Below are 14,494 nucleotides of genomic sequence, written 5' to 3'. Positions count from 1 at the left end.
AATAAAGTTGGTGGTGATTGAACAATGGGGAAATCAAGTCCTTAGCACATGTGTGGTGTATAATGATGACTGTGTTAGCTTTGTGTCTTTGTCGATTGTGATGGCTCAGTCCATGCTGTAATCTGCTCTTGGGGAGTCCTTCTCCTTGAACATAAATCTGAATTCTCAACTAGAAACAAGATGTCTCCAGCAGCCCCAAAGGAAGCCTCTGGGCACACAGAGGGCTGGAGTGGGTTTTATTTGTCCCTTTATCCGCAGCATCAGCACAAGTCTGGCATAGCATGGCCAGCTGGCTGGGTTCTTACGAAGACTGAACAAAAAAATGAAATTAAGGCTGGGCACAGTGGCTCATGCCTGTAATCCCAGCACTTTGGGAGGCCAAGGTGGGCAGATCACAAGGTCAGGAGATCGAGACCATCCTAGCCAACGTGGTGAAACCCTGTCTCTACTAAAAAATACAAAAAATTAGCCGGGTATGTTGGCATGCGTGGGCCTGTAGTCCCAGCTACTCAGGAGGCTGAGGCAGGAGAATTGCTTGAACCTGAGAGACGGAGGTTGCAATGAGCCGAGATCACTCCACTGCACTCCAGCCTTGGCGACAGAGCAAGACTCTGTCTAAAAAAAAAAAAAAAAAAATTAAATTGTAGATCTTGGACATCATCCCCCAGCACCTTCATTTTACAACTGAGGAATCTGGGGCCCAGAGAGGAACAGTGGCCATCCAAGGTCACCGAGTCCTTCAGTGGCAGGCCCTGAACCTCTTCATTTCTCCCTGCTCACGTTTATTACCATTCTAATTTTTAAAATGCTGATAAATTAAAAATGGCATCATGTCCCACCTCCCTAGTTTACATTTGGGGAAATTGATGCCCAGAGAGTGGTAGTTGCTCCCGCAGCGTCCTCAGAGGGGGAGAAGCAGGAAAGGGGCCTCCTTTCCACAAGGCACACCCCCACTGATGAGCAGTAGGCAGGCAGTTTCTTCCCCCAAAATCGACTGCCTTTTGCTTAAGGAAGCAAAGCAAAGTGTGAACAATAGTTTCCTGAGGAAGTGTTGAGTTTTAATTGTGTTGAGGAGAACCGTTTCCGGAACTGTGCATGCCTGTGATGCCGTGGAGTTGGCTTGGCACAGCTATTTCAGACTAATCCTGAGTCCTATTTATAGGCTGAGATGATTAGTGTCGGGAGAGGCCCACGTAGCTCCCCCCAGCTTAGCGATGGCCGAGGAAGAAGCCCTCGGGGGCAATTCTAACCCATGGGTGAGTAGCAAGGGATCTGGGGGGGGGTCCCCGAAGCTAGCTCAGAGGAGGGACGCCAGGGAGACCTGAGGGGAAGTCCCATCCTGACTCCCAGTTCAACCACCAGCCAGGCCCTCTGCAGAGATGAAACCAGTTCCAATCCTATTCTCTCTCTGCTTAAAAATCCTCAGTGTCGGCCAGTCAAGAGATCGAGACCATCCTGGTCAACATGGTGAAACCCCGTCTCTACTAAAAATACAAAAAAAAAATTAGCTGGGCATGGTGGAGCACGCCTGTAATCCCAGCTACTAGGGAGGCTGAGGCAGGAGAATTGCTTGAACACAGGAGGCGGAGGTTGCGGTGAGCCGAGATCGCGCCATTGCACTCCAGCCTGGGTAACAAGAGCGAAACTCCGTCTCAAAAAAAAAAAAAAAAAATCTTCAGTGTCTCAGATCAGGACTCGGTAGCAGTCAGACCCCTTCCTGCCCCCACCACTCCCGGTATCCACTATCTCAACCCCAGCCATGCCTCTCCAAACTGTTTACGCTTCCCTGTGCCGGCCACACCTCCGAGCCTTTGCTTCTGTTGTTCCCACCTCCTCAAAGAGGAATCTCCATTCCTCCTCCAAGGCTCTGCCTCAATGCCCTCCTCTGTGGCTCTGTCGGACCGTGGGTGCTCCCTCCTTTGTGCTCCCAGGGCCCACAGCTGCTTGAATGACTATTGGTGTTCCTGCTTTTGTGCCCACTGGGCCGGGCAGTCCCGAAGCAGGGCCTGACACAGAAAGAAAGGAGACAATTTGTGATTGAACCGCCACTGTGGCCATTCTCCTTACCTGTCTGATGAGGACTGATCTTCATGCCACTGTGTACAGTAGGTATTTTTTAAATGCATGTGGAAGTGAGAGTCAGACTTGGACTTCAGAGTCAGAGAGCCCTCGATTCCTAATGGTATAACCTTGGGCTGAACCTCTACTGAGCCATCGTTCATCCATCTTATAAAAGGAGACAATGCCAGCCATGGGTTTTGGGGAGGATTCAACAAGACAATGCTTATAAAGTACTTATCGTGTGGCCTCATCACAATGGGCTTCTGTGAGCATAGGAGGCGTTATTTGTAGGTGGGGATGTTCACTGTGGGGATGTCCCTATCTAGGGCCCCACACAAGGGAGTGGCTGAGACTCCAAGTCTTGGGAGTCCTGGCCTTGGACTCCACCCTGTGTTCTCCCTCCTCTCCCACTCTTAGCCCCATGGGCCTGTTCTGTTCCCCAGATCAGGGAAAGCTTTGTTTGGCAATTGTTTTTCCTAAGAATTTTCCTCTGTGGGGACTCTGGATGACTCAGAGCCCTGAGTCACTGGGAGGCTGAGGACAGGGGGAGAAGTGGGTGGGAGGTGGAGGGAATGGAGAGAGAAGAGGAAAGGGCTCAAATTCTAGCCCTGGCTCTCCCACCATTTGATCAGCTAGGTCTGATCAGGTCTCTCTCCTGCCTAGCTTCAGTTTCCCCAAATGTGAAAGGAAGATGTGGGCCCAGTCCTGGCTGAGCCTCAGAATCACAGGTTCCCAGGGCCCCACCCCAGGCCTGCAGACTCAGAGGTTGGGGGTGGGGCCTGGAAATCTTGTTTCCTGAGCTCCCTGGGTGATCCTGCTGCACACCTGGTCTGCAGAGGTGTCAGGGAACCACTCAGCTCAAACCTGCTCCCAGCTGGGCCTCAGAGCAGCTCGGCCTCTGGTTGAACTTCACTGACCCACAGGAAGTGCCCTTCTCTTGCAGAATGCTTTGGCACAATAGTGCATGGGAAGCACATGGGCTTTTTTTTAAAAAAAACACACAAAAACAAAAAAACAGCTTTATTGAAATATCATTTACATGATGTATTGATGTAAATTCACATATAATTTACATTCACATAATTCACTCATTCCAATTCAATAATACTCAGTTAATTTACAGTTAGGCAACCATCATCACAATCCAGTTGAGAAGACGTTCATTATCCCCAAAGAAATTCCTCACGCTTGCTTGACGTCCACCTGCACACACGCCCCACAGCTGACCACGCGTCTGCTTTCTGTCTCTTTGCTGTTTTATTGTTGTTTGTTATGTTATCCAGCCTGTAGTGCAGTGGCGCAATCTCTGCCCACTGCAGCCTCAGCTTCCTGGGCTCAAGCGATCTTTCACTTCAGCCTCCTGAAAAACTGGGACCACAGGCACACACCATCATGACTGACTAATTTTTGTAGAAATGGGGACTCAAGGTGATGCCCTGGCTGATCTTGAACTCCTGAACTCAAGGAATCCCCCCGCTTCAGCCTCCCAAAGTACTGGGATTATAGGCGTGAGCCACCTCGCCTGGCCTGCTTTCTGTCTTTTTGAAGGTCCAGACCTGTGTTCATTCCAGCTGGCCACATAACCTCATGCAAATTATTGCCCTTTGATTACTCCTCTGTATGAGAGGGAATAATCCTACCCTCCCTGTAGCGGGTTGTTTGAATATGCACAGTGTTTGATGCACCTGAGGAGCTGGGCACTTAGGAGGCTGGTACACAGGGCACAGGAAATAATACAGATGCCCGGGCATGGTTGGCACAGGCCTAGCACACATTTTAAAGCACTCAATCCATGCCAGCCTCTTAGACTAAGCATCTTTTTTTTTTTTTTTTGGGATAGTCTTGCTGTCACCCTGGCTAGAGTGCAGTGGTGCAATCTTAGCTCACTGCAACCTCCGTCTCCCAGGTTCAAGCGATTCTCCTGCCTCAGCCTCCTGAGTAGCTGGGATTACAGGCCTGCGCCACTGAGCCCAGCTAATTTTTGTATTTTTATTAGAGACTGGGTTTCATCATCTTGGCCAGGCTGGTCTCGAACTCCTGACCTCGTGATCCACACTCCTTGGCCTCCCAAAAAGCTGGGATTACAGGTGTGAGCCACCACGCCCAGCCTAGACTAAGCATCTTAAATGTATTACCTATTTTAATCCTCAGTGAATGTAGGTATCATTTCCATTTTATAAATGAAGAAACAGGTACTGAGACAGGAAGTTGCTTTTGAAGGTCACGTAGGTGATAGTTGGTAGGGCTGGGAGTCCATCCCAGAGCCTGTCCTCCATAAACATCATCCTGTCCCCTTCCTGATGTGAATCAAGCAAGGGATTAATGGATCCCAATTCATGGATCCAGGACAAGGTTTATGGCACATACTTCTAAGGGATAGGACCTGGTATGATGAATGTGGCATTCAAATGGTAGTACATGGTACAGAGTCTGTCACAAAACAGACATGACACTGTGCATGAAGCATGACCTGGGGTGTCAGAGGCATGGGGTGCAACTACAAGGGAGACACACGGGACAAGGCAAGAGGAACGCAGGGCCTGGTATGTGGCACTGTCACAGGGTGTGTGACACTGGGCGTGACAAACTCTGTAATGCGGGGACATGGTACTTAGGTTTGAGACTTGAGCTGTGGCAACTGGGCAGGCTCTTGGCCACAGTGGGACCCTTTGTCATCTGGATCCTCCATTATGTTGGTGCCTGGGGCCCCAGCAAGCAATGGCAGGAACAAGTTTCTCCTCCTCACAAAGGCCTGTCTGTATTTTTTTCTCCCTCCTCCTCCATCTCTTTGGATGCCAAAGAGTGGGAGTATCCCAGAGGAGTGGTGGCCGGAGTAACCCCTCACCCCTGCCATCCCAGCAGCTTAGACAGGGGTCAAGGCTTGGGGCCAAGTCCACTGCTCAGGAAGGGTTTGCCAGGCCCCCAGATCCCCTCTCTCTGAGATAGCTGTGAGCACCAGCGTTGGCTGAAGCGAAAGCTGGGTGATTTTCCTCTAAGCTATCCTCCCTCCGCTCCCCTCCCTGCCTGCTGGTGCTGGCTGTGAGCATGTCTGCATTCCGGAGCTTAGGAGAGAGAGTGAGAACCGCTGCTGTTAAGGCTGAGGAAGTAGATTGTTAACAGCTGCTGTAGGAGGGGGTGGATGTGCACGAGAGGAGGCTGTGGATTGCAGATTAATATTTCTTGAGCCTCTTGGCACCTGGCACTCACTACCTCATCTTGTCTCATTTGCACAAAGCTCCAGGGGCCTGATGAAGAGACAGGCCCAGAGAGGCAAAGAACTTGCCCAAGGTCACACAAGGAGGCAGAGCCAAGGCCTAGACCTTGGTTCTCCCAGAGGCAGGCGAGTGAGGTTGTCTAGAGGCCATGGCACAGGGGATGTTGTTGGGGGGTGAGTGGGCAATGAGGCTGCAAGGGCTTGCGGGCCCCAGATCACAGAAGACTGAGCTCAGGAGTCCTGACTTCTTTCTGTCTACACTGAGGTCCCCAGAGGGGGCTTGAGCAGGGAATGATGCGGTCTGTATGGGTAACAGGCCTGGTGCAGGGAGAGTTTAGGCAGTGAGGGAGCTGATGTCATGATCCCAGGGAAAAGATGGAGAGGCTGAACCAGGACAGTGGCTGGAGTGTGGGGGTGAGAAGTGGGTATAAAGTGGGGAGGAGGTGAGGTTCTCTGCTCTGGTCTCAGCTTTTATGTACTGTCTTGGTGGGATGACCGTGATTGGGTCCTTCCTCCAAGAGTATTTTAGAGGGTTCTAGAAGTTCCCACATGGACAGGCTCTTGGAGGATTGTGGTAATGATTGGGCAGGTGCCTGGATGGAGGTGAGGCCTAAAGCACACCCGGGGACAGAAGGCAGCACCCACACGGGGGCTCAACTTTGTGCCAGAGACTGTATTTTAGGTGCCAGATCTTGTTTAAATCTTCCAGCTGGCTATGATTATCCTCTAAGCTGGGGAATGAAGAAAAGCATTCCAGTACTATACCTCTGTTCGGTTTAAAGGAGGGGAAAGTACTTTATATAAAAACTATTAGAGTTAAAAGGATTAGTAGCAATAAATCTCTGATGGTTCTATTGTAGACAAAAGTTTTAGATAAATTGTGAAAAATCTCTAATCATGCTATTTGGATTTTTTCTTTCTTAAAAATATATATATAGTAAAAAGGTTACTATAGCGAAGCAAATGAACATGTGCATCGTCGCAGTTGGCACAAAAGTAATTGTGGTTTTTGCCATTACTTCCAATGACAAAACCGCAATTACTTTTGCACTGACCTAATAAAATCTACTGATTTAACATGAATCCCAAAATATAGTACGTCTTATTCCCTATAGTCCTCATGTTGCACATTAGTGCTCTTTTTATTTTTATTTATTTTTTTGAGATGGAGTCTCGCTCTGTCGCCAGACTGGAGTGCAGTGGTGCCATCTCCGCTCACTGCAACCTCCACCTCCCGGGTTCAAGCACCTCCTGCCTTAGCCTCCTAAGTAGCTGGGACTACAGGTGCAGGCCACGATGCCCAGCTTATTTTTGTATTTTTAGTAGAGACAGGGTTTCACCATGTTGGCCAGGATGGTCTCAATCTCTTGATCTTGTGATCCACCCTCCTTGGCCTTCCAAAATGCTGGGATTACAGGTGTGTGCCACTTTATTTTTAAATTCTTATTTATTTTATTATTTTTAATATATATAGAGACAGGGTCTCACTATGTTGCTCAGGTTGTTCTTAAATTGTGTGGCTCAAGCGAGCCTCCCTCCTCAGCCTCCCAAAGTGCTGGGATTACAGGCATGAGCTGTCTAGACTTGTTCATTCCACATATCTCATACCTTGTGCCCACTGTATCCTCATTCGTGGATTTAACCAACCATGGGTTAGAAATATTTTTTTAAAAAACAATACAAAATAACAAGCAACAGTAAAAATAATATAAAATTTTTTTTTCTTAAGAAAGAAAGCAAAAGAAAGAAAAGAAATAAAGAAAGAGAGAAAGAAAAAAAGAATGAAAGAGAGAAAGAAAGAGGAAGAGAAAGAGGGGGAGAGAATGGGAGTATTGCTTTATTGCCCAGGCTAGAATGCAGTCTAAAAATGGGAATTGAAAACCTCTTTTATGCCAATGATTGTGCTTAACAATGGAGACAGGAAGGAATAAGGGAAGAAAATAACAATCAGCCAACCAATATTTCATTTAAACCTGTGAAATGCTATGCAATTGCTGAGGAGTGATTTACTTCCAATTATGTGGTCACTTTTAGAATAGGTGTGATGTGATACTGAGAAGAATGTATGTTTTGTGGATTTGGGGTGGAGAGTTCTGTAAATGTTTATTAAGTTTACTTGTTCCAGATCTGAGTTCAAGTCCTGGATATCCTTGTTAATTTTCTATCTTGTTGATCTGTCTAATATTGACAATGTGGTGTTAAAGTCTCCCACTATTACTGTGTGGGAGTCTAAGTCTCTTTGTAAGTCATTAAGAACTTGCTTTATGTATCTGGGTGCTCCTGTATTGGGTGCATATATATTTAGGATCGTTAGCTCTTCTTGTTGCATTGATCCTTTTACCATTATGTAATGTCCTTCTTTGTCTCTTTTGGTCTTTGTAACTTTAAAGTCTATTTTATCAGAGATGAGAATTGCATCTCCTGCCCTTTTTTTTTTTCTCTCTCCATTTGGTTGGTAAATCTTCCTCCATCCCTTTGTTTTGAGTCTTTATGTATCGTTGCATGTGAGATGGGTCTGGATGCAGCATACTGATGGGTTTTGGCTTTTTATCCAATTTGCCTGTCTGTGTCTTTTGATTGGGGCATTTAGTCCATTTAAATTTAGGATTAATATTGATATATGTGAGTTTAATACTGCCATTTAATGCTGGCTGGCTGTTTTGCCCATTAATTGATGTAGATTCTTCATTATGGTGATGCTCTTTACCTTTTGGTATGTTTTTGGAATGACTGATACTGGTCGTTCCTTTCTATGTGTAGTGCTTCTTTCAGAAGCTCTTGTAAAGCAGGCCTGGTGGTGATGAAATCTCTGAGTACTTGCTTGTTCACAAAAAATTTTATTTTTCCTTCACTTATGAAGCTTAGTTTGGCTGGATATGAAATTCTGGCTTGAAAATTCTTTTCTTTAAAGATGTTGAATATTGGCTCCCACTCTCTTCTGGCTTGTAGGGTTTCTGCTGAGAGATCTGCTGTGAGTCTGATAGGCTTCCCTTTGTGGGTAACCTGACCATTCTCTCTGGCTGCCCTTAGTATTTTCTCCTTCATTTCAACCCTGGTGAATCTAATGATTATGTGCCTTGGGGTTGCTCTTCTTGAGGAATATCTTTGTGGTGTTCTCTGTATTACCTGGAGTTGAATATTACCCTGCCTTGCTAGGTTGGGAAAGTTTTCCTGGATAATATCCTGAAGAATATTTTCCGGCTTGGATTCATTCTCTTCGTCACAATCAGGTACACCTATCAAATGTAGATTAGGTCTTTTCACATAGTCCCATATTTCTTGGAGACTTTGCTCATTCATTTTTACCCTTTTTTCTCTAATCTTGTCTTCTCGTTTTATTTCATTGATTTGGTCTTCAACCTCTGATATCCTTTCTTCTGCTTGATCAATTCAACTGTTAAAACTTGTGCATACTTCACAAAGTTCTCGTATTGTATTTTTTTAGCTCCATTAATTCACTTATATTCCTCTCTAAATTGTCTATTCTCGTTAGCATTTCGTCAAACCTTTTTTCAAGGTTCTTGGTTTCTTTGCATTGGGTTAGAACATGTTTAACTCACAGAAGTTTCTTATTATCCACCTTCTGAAGCCTGATTCTGTCAATTCATCACACTCATTCTTCATCAGGCCTTGTTCCCTTGCTGATGAGGAGCTGCGATCCCCTGTAGGAGGAGAGGCATTCTGATTTCGGGTGTTTTCAGCCTTTTTGCGCTGGTTTGTTCCCATCTTTGTGGATTTATCCACCTGTCGTTTTTGTAATTGCTGACTTTCAGATTGGGTCTCTGAGTGGACGTCCAGCTTGTTGGTGATGAAGTTTTTTCTGTTTCTTAGTTTTCCTTTGGTGGACGCCTCTCCCCCACAGAGCTGGACCTTCCCGGGTTCAGCTGTGCTTGCTGTGAAACTCTCAATCCTCAGCGTTTCCAATTGCTGTTTTTTTGTGGGGGTGGGACCAGCTGAGCCTGATCACCTGGTTCCCTGTCTCAGATCCTTTTTTTTTTTTTTTTAGTTGAATGGTCAATTCTCTCCCAGGTGTTCCAGTTGCCTGTTGAAAGGGTGCCGGAATCTGTGTAATTTCTCTTGCAATGACCCACTGCGCCGGCTGAAACAGTGGCATTGAGATTTATGGCGCCTTTTTGCCCGGGAATCTCCTGGTCTGGCTCCCTGTTGAATGGGCGACTCTGCCTTCCCAGAGCTCCAAATGCCAACTAAAAGGGCACCCAGTCCCGTATACTCTGCACTGAGAACTGCTGTGCCGGAGCACCGGCAAAACAGCCGTGCCGGCCAAAAGAGTCATGCTGGTGACCTGTGGGGCTCCTCTGCTGGGAATCTCCTGGTCCATGGGCAACAAAAATTCGTCTGGGAGTGTGGCATCCACTCACTCTCTGCGCTTTCACTGGGAGCTGCAATCCTGAGCTGCTGCTAATCGGCCATCTTGGATCTCTCAAAAAAATATATAAAATTTAAAAACACTACAGTATAACAACTATTTACATAGTTTATTGTTACATAGAAATTTACATTTACATTTCTATGTAACAACTACAATCTAACAACTATGTAAGTAGAATTTACATTGTATTAGGTTTTATAAGTAATCTAGAGAGATTTAAAGTATAATACATGGGAGGATATATGTAGGTTGTATGCAGATACTGTACTATGCCATTTTATATATAGGTGTAGAGCATCTGCAGATTCTGGTATCTGAGGGAGATCCTGGAACCAATCCCCTATGGATATGGAGGGACAAGTATCCTCTGACATATCTCCACCTGGCCTTTTTTTTTTTTTTTTTAGATGGAGTCTTGCTTTGTCATCCAGGCTGGAGTGCAGTGGTGCGATCTCAGCTCACTGCAACTTCCACCTCCCGGGTTCAAGTGATTCTCCTGCCTCAGCCTCCTGAGTAGCTGGGACTACAGGCACACACCACCATGCCTGGCTAATTTTTTTTATTTTTAGAAGAGACACGGTTTCACCATGTTGGCTAGGCTGGTCTCAAACTCCTGGCCTCAAGTGATCCACCCGCCTCGGTTTCCCAAAGTGCTAGAATTACAGGTGTGAGCCACCACTCCTGGCTCCCACTGGACTTTTTCTCTAATTGAATTGTACTTGTATCAAGTTCTGGTGAGCCTGTGAGATAATATGGCCATTCTATCCCTGTGGACACCAAAGCTCAAGAGAGGTTGAGACCCTTGCTCAGCATCACCCAATTGTAAGTAAGTGGTGGGATTGGGATCCAGAGCCCTCTCTTTTTTGTTTTTGTTTCTTTGCTTTTCTGAGACAGGATCTCACACTCTGTTGCCCAGGCTGGAGTACAGTGGTACAGTCTTGGCTTACTGTAGCCCTGACCTCCCAGGCTCAAGTGATCCTCCCACCTCAGCCTCCCCAGTAGCTATGACTACAGGTGGATGCTATCTTACCTGGCTAATTTTTAAATTTTTTGTAGAGACAGGGTCTCACTCTGTTTCCCAGGCTGGTCTCAAACTACTGGGTTTAAACCATCCTCCTGCCTTGGCCTCCCAAAGTGCTGGGCTTACAGGCATGAGGCACCATGCCCAGCCAAGAGCCCTTGTTCTTTTGGGTGGGGCAGAACAGGCAAAGTTCAGAGAGGAGGGGAGGGGGTGTCATAAGGAGTCTCATGCAGGGGATTGGGTAGCAAAGCTGGCTCTGTAGATGTGGGCTTGAGGCTGGCCCTCTCCTGAGATGCATCCGCATCCCTGGCTCTAGCCTTATTTGGAATCCTCCCTCTTTCCCTTGCTTTGGATGCAAAGACACAGAGGTAGAGGGGTGGGTATGGGGTAGGTGTAGGGCAGGTATAGGGGCCAGTGAGCTGTGTGTGTGTGTAGGGTCCGGACATGTGCTGGGGGTCCTCTTTGGATGTTAGGCTTACTCAGCACCTGCTATGTGCCAAGCACAGTGCCAGGGGCTCCTTTAATCCTGCCAGACACCCCACCAGGTTGGAATCTTCACCCCATTTACAGAGGAGGAAATTGAAGTGCCACAGAAAGTGCCACTGGCGTAAGTTCCCTGGTGGAGGGGGTTTGGGCTCTGTCCAGATTCATCCCTGCACATTGCCTCATATTCCTCAGGTTGGAAGGTCACTCGTCCTCACCCTGTTGGTCATTTTTGGTATCTCCAGCTCACAGAGACTCTGCAGGCACTCCTGGATCCTGTTGTCTCTTCCCTCTTCCCCACACCTGTCCCCTTTTGTCTTTCTCAGGGAGTTCTCCCTGCAGGGTGACTTCACAAGGCATGGTCCTTGGATCCTTCACATTTATGGTCTCATTTAATCCTCTCAACTAGCCTTCAAGAAACGCACTTTGACCCCGATTTTCCACATCCAGACAATGGGCTCACACTTCCTGCCAGAGCCCAGCAAGGAGGAAATCTTGGCTGTAGTTGTTGTGGGAGACTTGTAGTTGTTGTGGGAGACAGAGAAGGGCTTCGTTTGGAGACAGCAGCAGGAGGGATGTAGCACCATCATCTTATGCCCTGCATCATTCATTGTCCCCATCTGGAAGGTGGTTGGCTTGGGGAAGCTTCCACCATTCCTGATAGATCCCAGTGAAGGATGAATCTGATCCCTAGACAGGCAGGCGGGGACCCTGGCCAGATGCACAAACTTGTTTGCTTTTTGCTGTGTGTCTTTTAGCATCCTTGAATCCCTGAAGGGGTTCTTAGACACGTAGACATGGGCCGGCTTTCTTGTCCCCTGTGTCCTCTCAACCACACACCACTGGGCAGCTCATTAACTCTCTGGAAAAGGGGAAGGAAACCAGCATTTGTCTTTCCTTTTTTTTTTTTTTGTTTTTTTTGAGACAGTCTCCCTCTGTCGCCCAGGCTGAAGTGCAGTGGTGCGATCTTGGCTCACTGCAACCTCTACCTCCCAGGTTCACGCGATTCTCCTGCCTCAGCCTCTTGAGTAGCTGAGGCTACAGGCGCGTGGCACCACCTGGCAACCATTTTTTCTTAATTGTGTTAACATACACACAGCATAAAATTTGTCATTTAATAGGCCAGGCACGGTAGCTCACACCTGTATTCCTAGCACTTTGGGAGGCTGAGGCAGGCAGATCACTTGAGGTTAGGAGTTCAAGACCAGCCTGGCTAACATGGTAAAACCCCATCTCTACTAAAAGTACAAAAATTAGCTGGAAATCGCTTGAACACAGGAGGTGGAAGTTGCAGTGAGCCAAGATCATGCCACTGCACTCCAGCCTGGGTAACAGGGCGAGACCCCGTCTCAAAAAAAAAGAAAGGCATTATTAACACTATCTTACACATAAGGAAATAGAGGCTCAAAGAGATAGAAACATATCCAAGTCTCTTTTAACAATAAAAGCAGCCTCCTTTACCTGTGCTTACTCTGTACCAAGCACCGTGCTAAGCCCCAAATATTCTTTACCTTATTAAATTCACACAACTACCCTAGGAAAAAAGTATTATAATCCGTGGTTTATAGATGAGGAAACTGAGGCTCAGAGAGCCAGAGTGACCTGCTTAAAGCCACACTGCTAGAAAGTGATAGATCAGGAAATTAAACGCCGGCGTTTCTGGTGGGAGCTCTTTCCACAATCACACACAGAAGGTCGCTCTCTTTGTTTTTCTCCCTCTTGGAAAGTTCTTCCTCTGCAGAGCAGGATGCTGCCTCCTGTGGCTCCTCCTGCTCATTCTGGCTGGGGCTGGGGCATTGTAGACCCTGCCTTCCCCTGAAGCTTTGCAGTGCCTGTGTCTCTCCAAAGTCTTCTATGGATTCCACGGTCCCAGCATCTGCAGCTGGGTTTCCTTGTCTGGCTGCGGACTTGTGTTCGTGCCTGGGCTTCCCAGGGGTGAGTGGCGGGATGCTGAAGGGGCTAGGACACAGTTATTTGCAGCCCTGGCTACTGACCCGCCGTGCCTCTCAGGGCCAGTTCCTCCCCTAGAGAAGGGGAGACAGACTGCTGAAGTGGGCCCTAGCAAGAAGGGCCCAGGGCTCATACCCATGGCCAGATCTAGCTGCTTCTAGGGCATGGGGTCAGGAAGTGGCAGGGCCAGGCCCCTCCAGATGTCCAGCCCTGTGTTGGCTCTGGAAGCTGGGAAAGAGACATGGCTTCGGTCCCTGAGACAGTTGGTCTCCTGGAGGTGACTTCAGCCAAGCCCTGCTGGCCATCTCTGCAACAGCTGTCCACTCCCAGGATGGACTTGGCCAAAGCCGAAGCCCAGCCAGCCTGGAGCCCTGCCGTGTCATGGAGACCCAGGCCTCAGCTCTGGTCTGGTTGTGGAGAGACCTGAGTTCTAGATCTACTCTGCCAGGCACTTATTTTGCTTTGTGACCTGGAAAAGTCACCTTCTTGTTCTTGGTGTGATCATCTACAAAAGAGAAGACAGACTAATGACCACTGCTGCCAATAATCCTGCTGGGAACAACATACTCCAACAGTCTCGCTCCTGTTCCCCCAGAAGTCCTGCAACTGGGCATCACTGTCCCTGTTTACAGATGAGTGACCTGAGACCCAGAGAGGAAAAGTAACTTGCTCCACGTTACACAGCCCAGACCTGAACTCTAGTGTCTTACTGTGAAATCTACACCATCACATGCTGAACGAAGGCCTTTGTGCAGAAACTAGGCTGCTCAGAAAGAAGAGTGCTTACTTTTGGGGAGCTCCTGTGCTTCACATCCTGGGCTCCCTCACTGCTCCATGCTCTAGGTACCATTCTCCCCCTTTTGTAGATGAGGAAACTGAGGCCTTGATTGCAGGAGCTGAGTAGTCCAGATTTGAAAACCTGTGTTCTTTCAAGTCCACAGGGCTTGCCAGAACATTTCCAGGCCCTGTCCAGTTTCACTGGGTTTCATAACTGGCTTCTCTGTTTACTGACCATTGTCCCAATTAGCAAAATCCCTGGCCAGAAGGGCGGGGGCTCCCAGGAGAACCCAGAGAATAGCAGTGAGCCAAAAAGGAAATAGACTCCAAGAGAGGGCTTTCCATGAGTGGCTGGCTGCCTGGAGAATCAAAACAACAGTGTTTGGAGTAAAGAGAAAAGAACAGGGTTGTGTCTTCCAGGCCTAGCCAAGGCCTTTTTGCACACTGTGGCCGGGGATGGAAGGGGCAGGGGAGGCTACCTCCTCTGGTCTCTGGTAGCTGTTCTGGGGGTCCTGTAGACATACAGAGACCAAGGTTACAGAGGAAAGGAGGGCCCAGAGCTGGTTGTGTTGTGGGGGTCCTGGGTCAACTACAGGGG

At 47.8% G+C, this 14,494-nt stretch overlaps 1 protein-coding gene across 4 annotated transcripts in view; it reads left to right on the top strand.

Moving 5' to 3' along the window:
* The window catches only part of GSN (gelsolin), a 68,094-nt gene that overhangs the window by 16,705 nt on the left and 36,895 nt on the right, over window positions 1-14,494 (top strand). Inside the window, exon 1 of one of the 4 annotated variants that reach the window (XM_064378382.1) lies at window positions 1,175-1,256. The exons of the other annotated variants lie outside the window; for them this stretch is intronic. Coding sequence (XP_064234452.1) covers window positions 1,215-1,256 — 42 coding nt within the window. The 5' untranslated portion in view covers window positions 1,175-1,214. Of the gene's footprint in view, window positions 1-1,174; window positions 1,257-14,494 lie in introns of those variants that run through there. 4 annotated transcript variants of the gene reach the window in all.

Source organism: Aotus nancymaae, unplaced genomic scaffold, assembly GCF_030222135.1.
Source record: "Aotus nancymaae isolate 86718 unplaced genomic scaffold, 86718_ANA_hifiasm-v0.15.2.pri h1tg000003l, whole genome shotgun sequence".
Classification (NCBI taxonomy): Eukaryota; Metazoa; Chordata; class Mammalia; order Primates; family Aotidae; genus Aotus; species Aotus nancymaae.
Note: the sequence above shows the minus strand (reverse complement) of the source record. Positions and strands in the feature narration are given on the sequence as shown.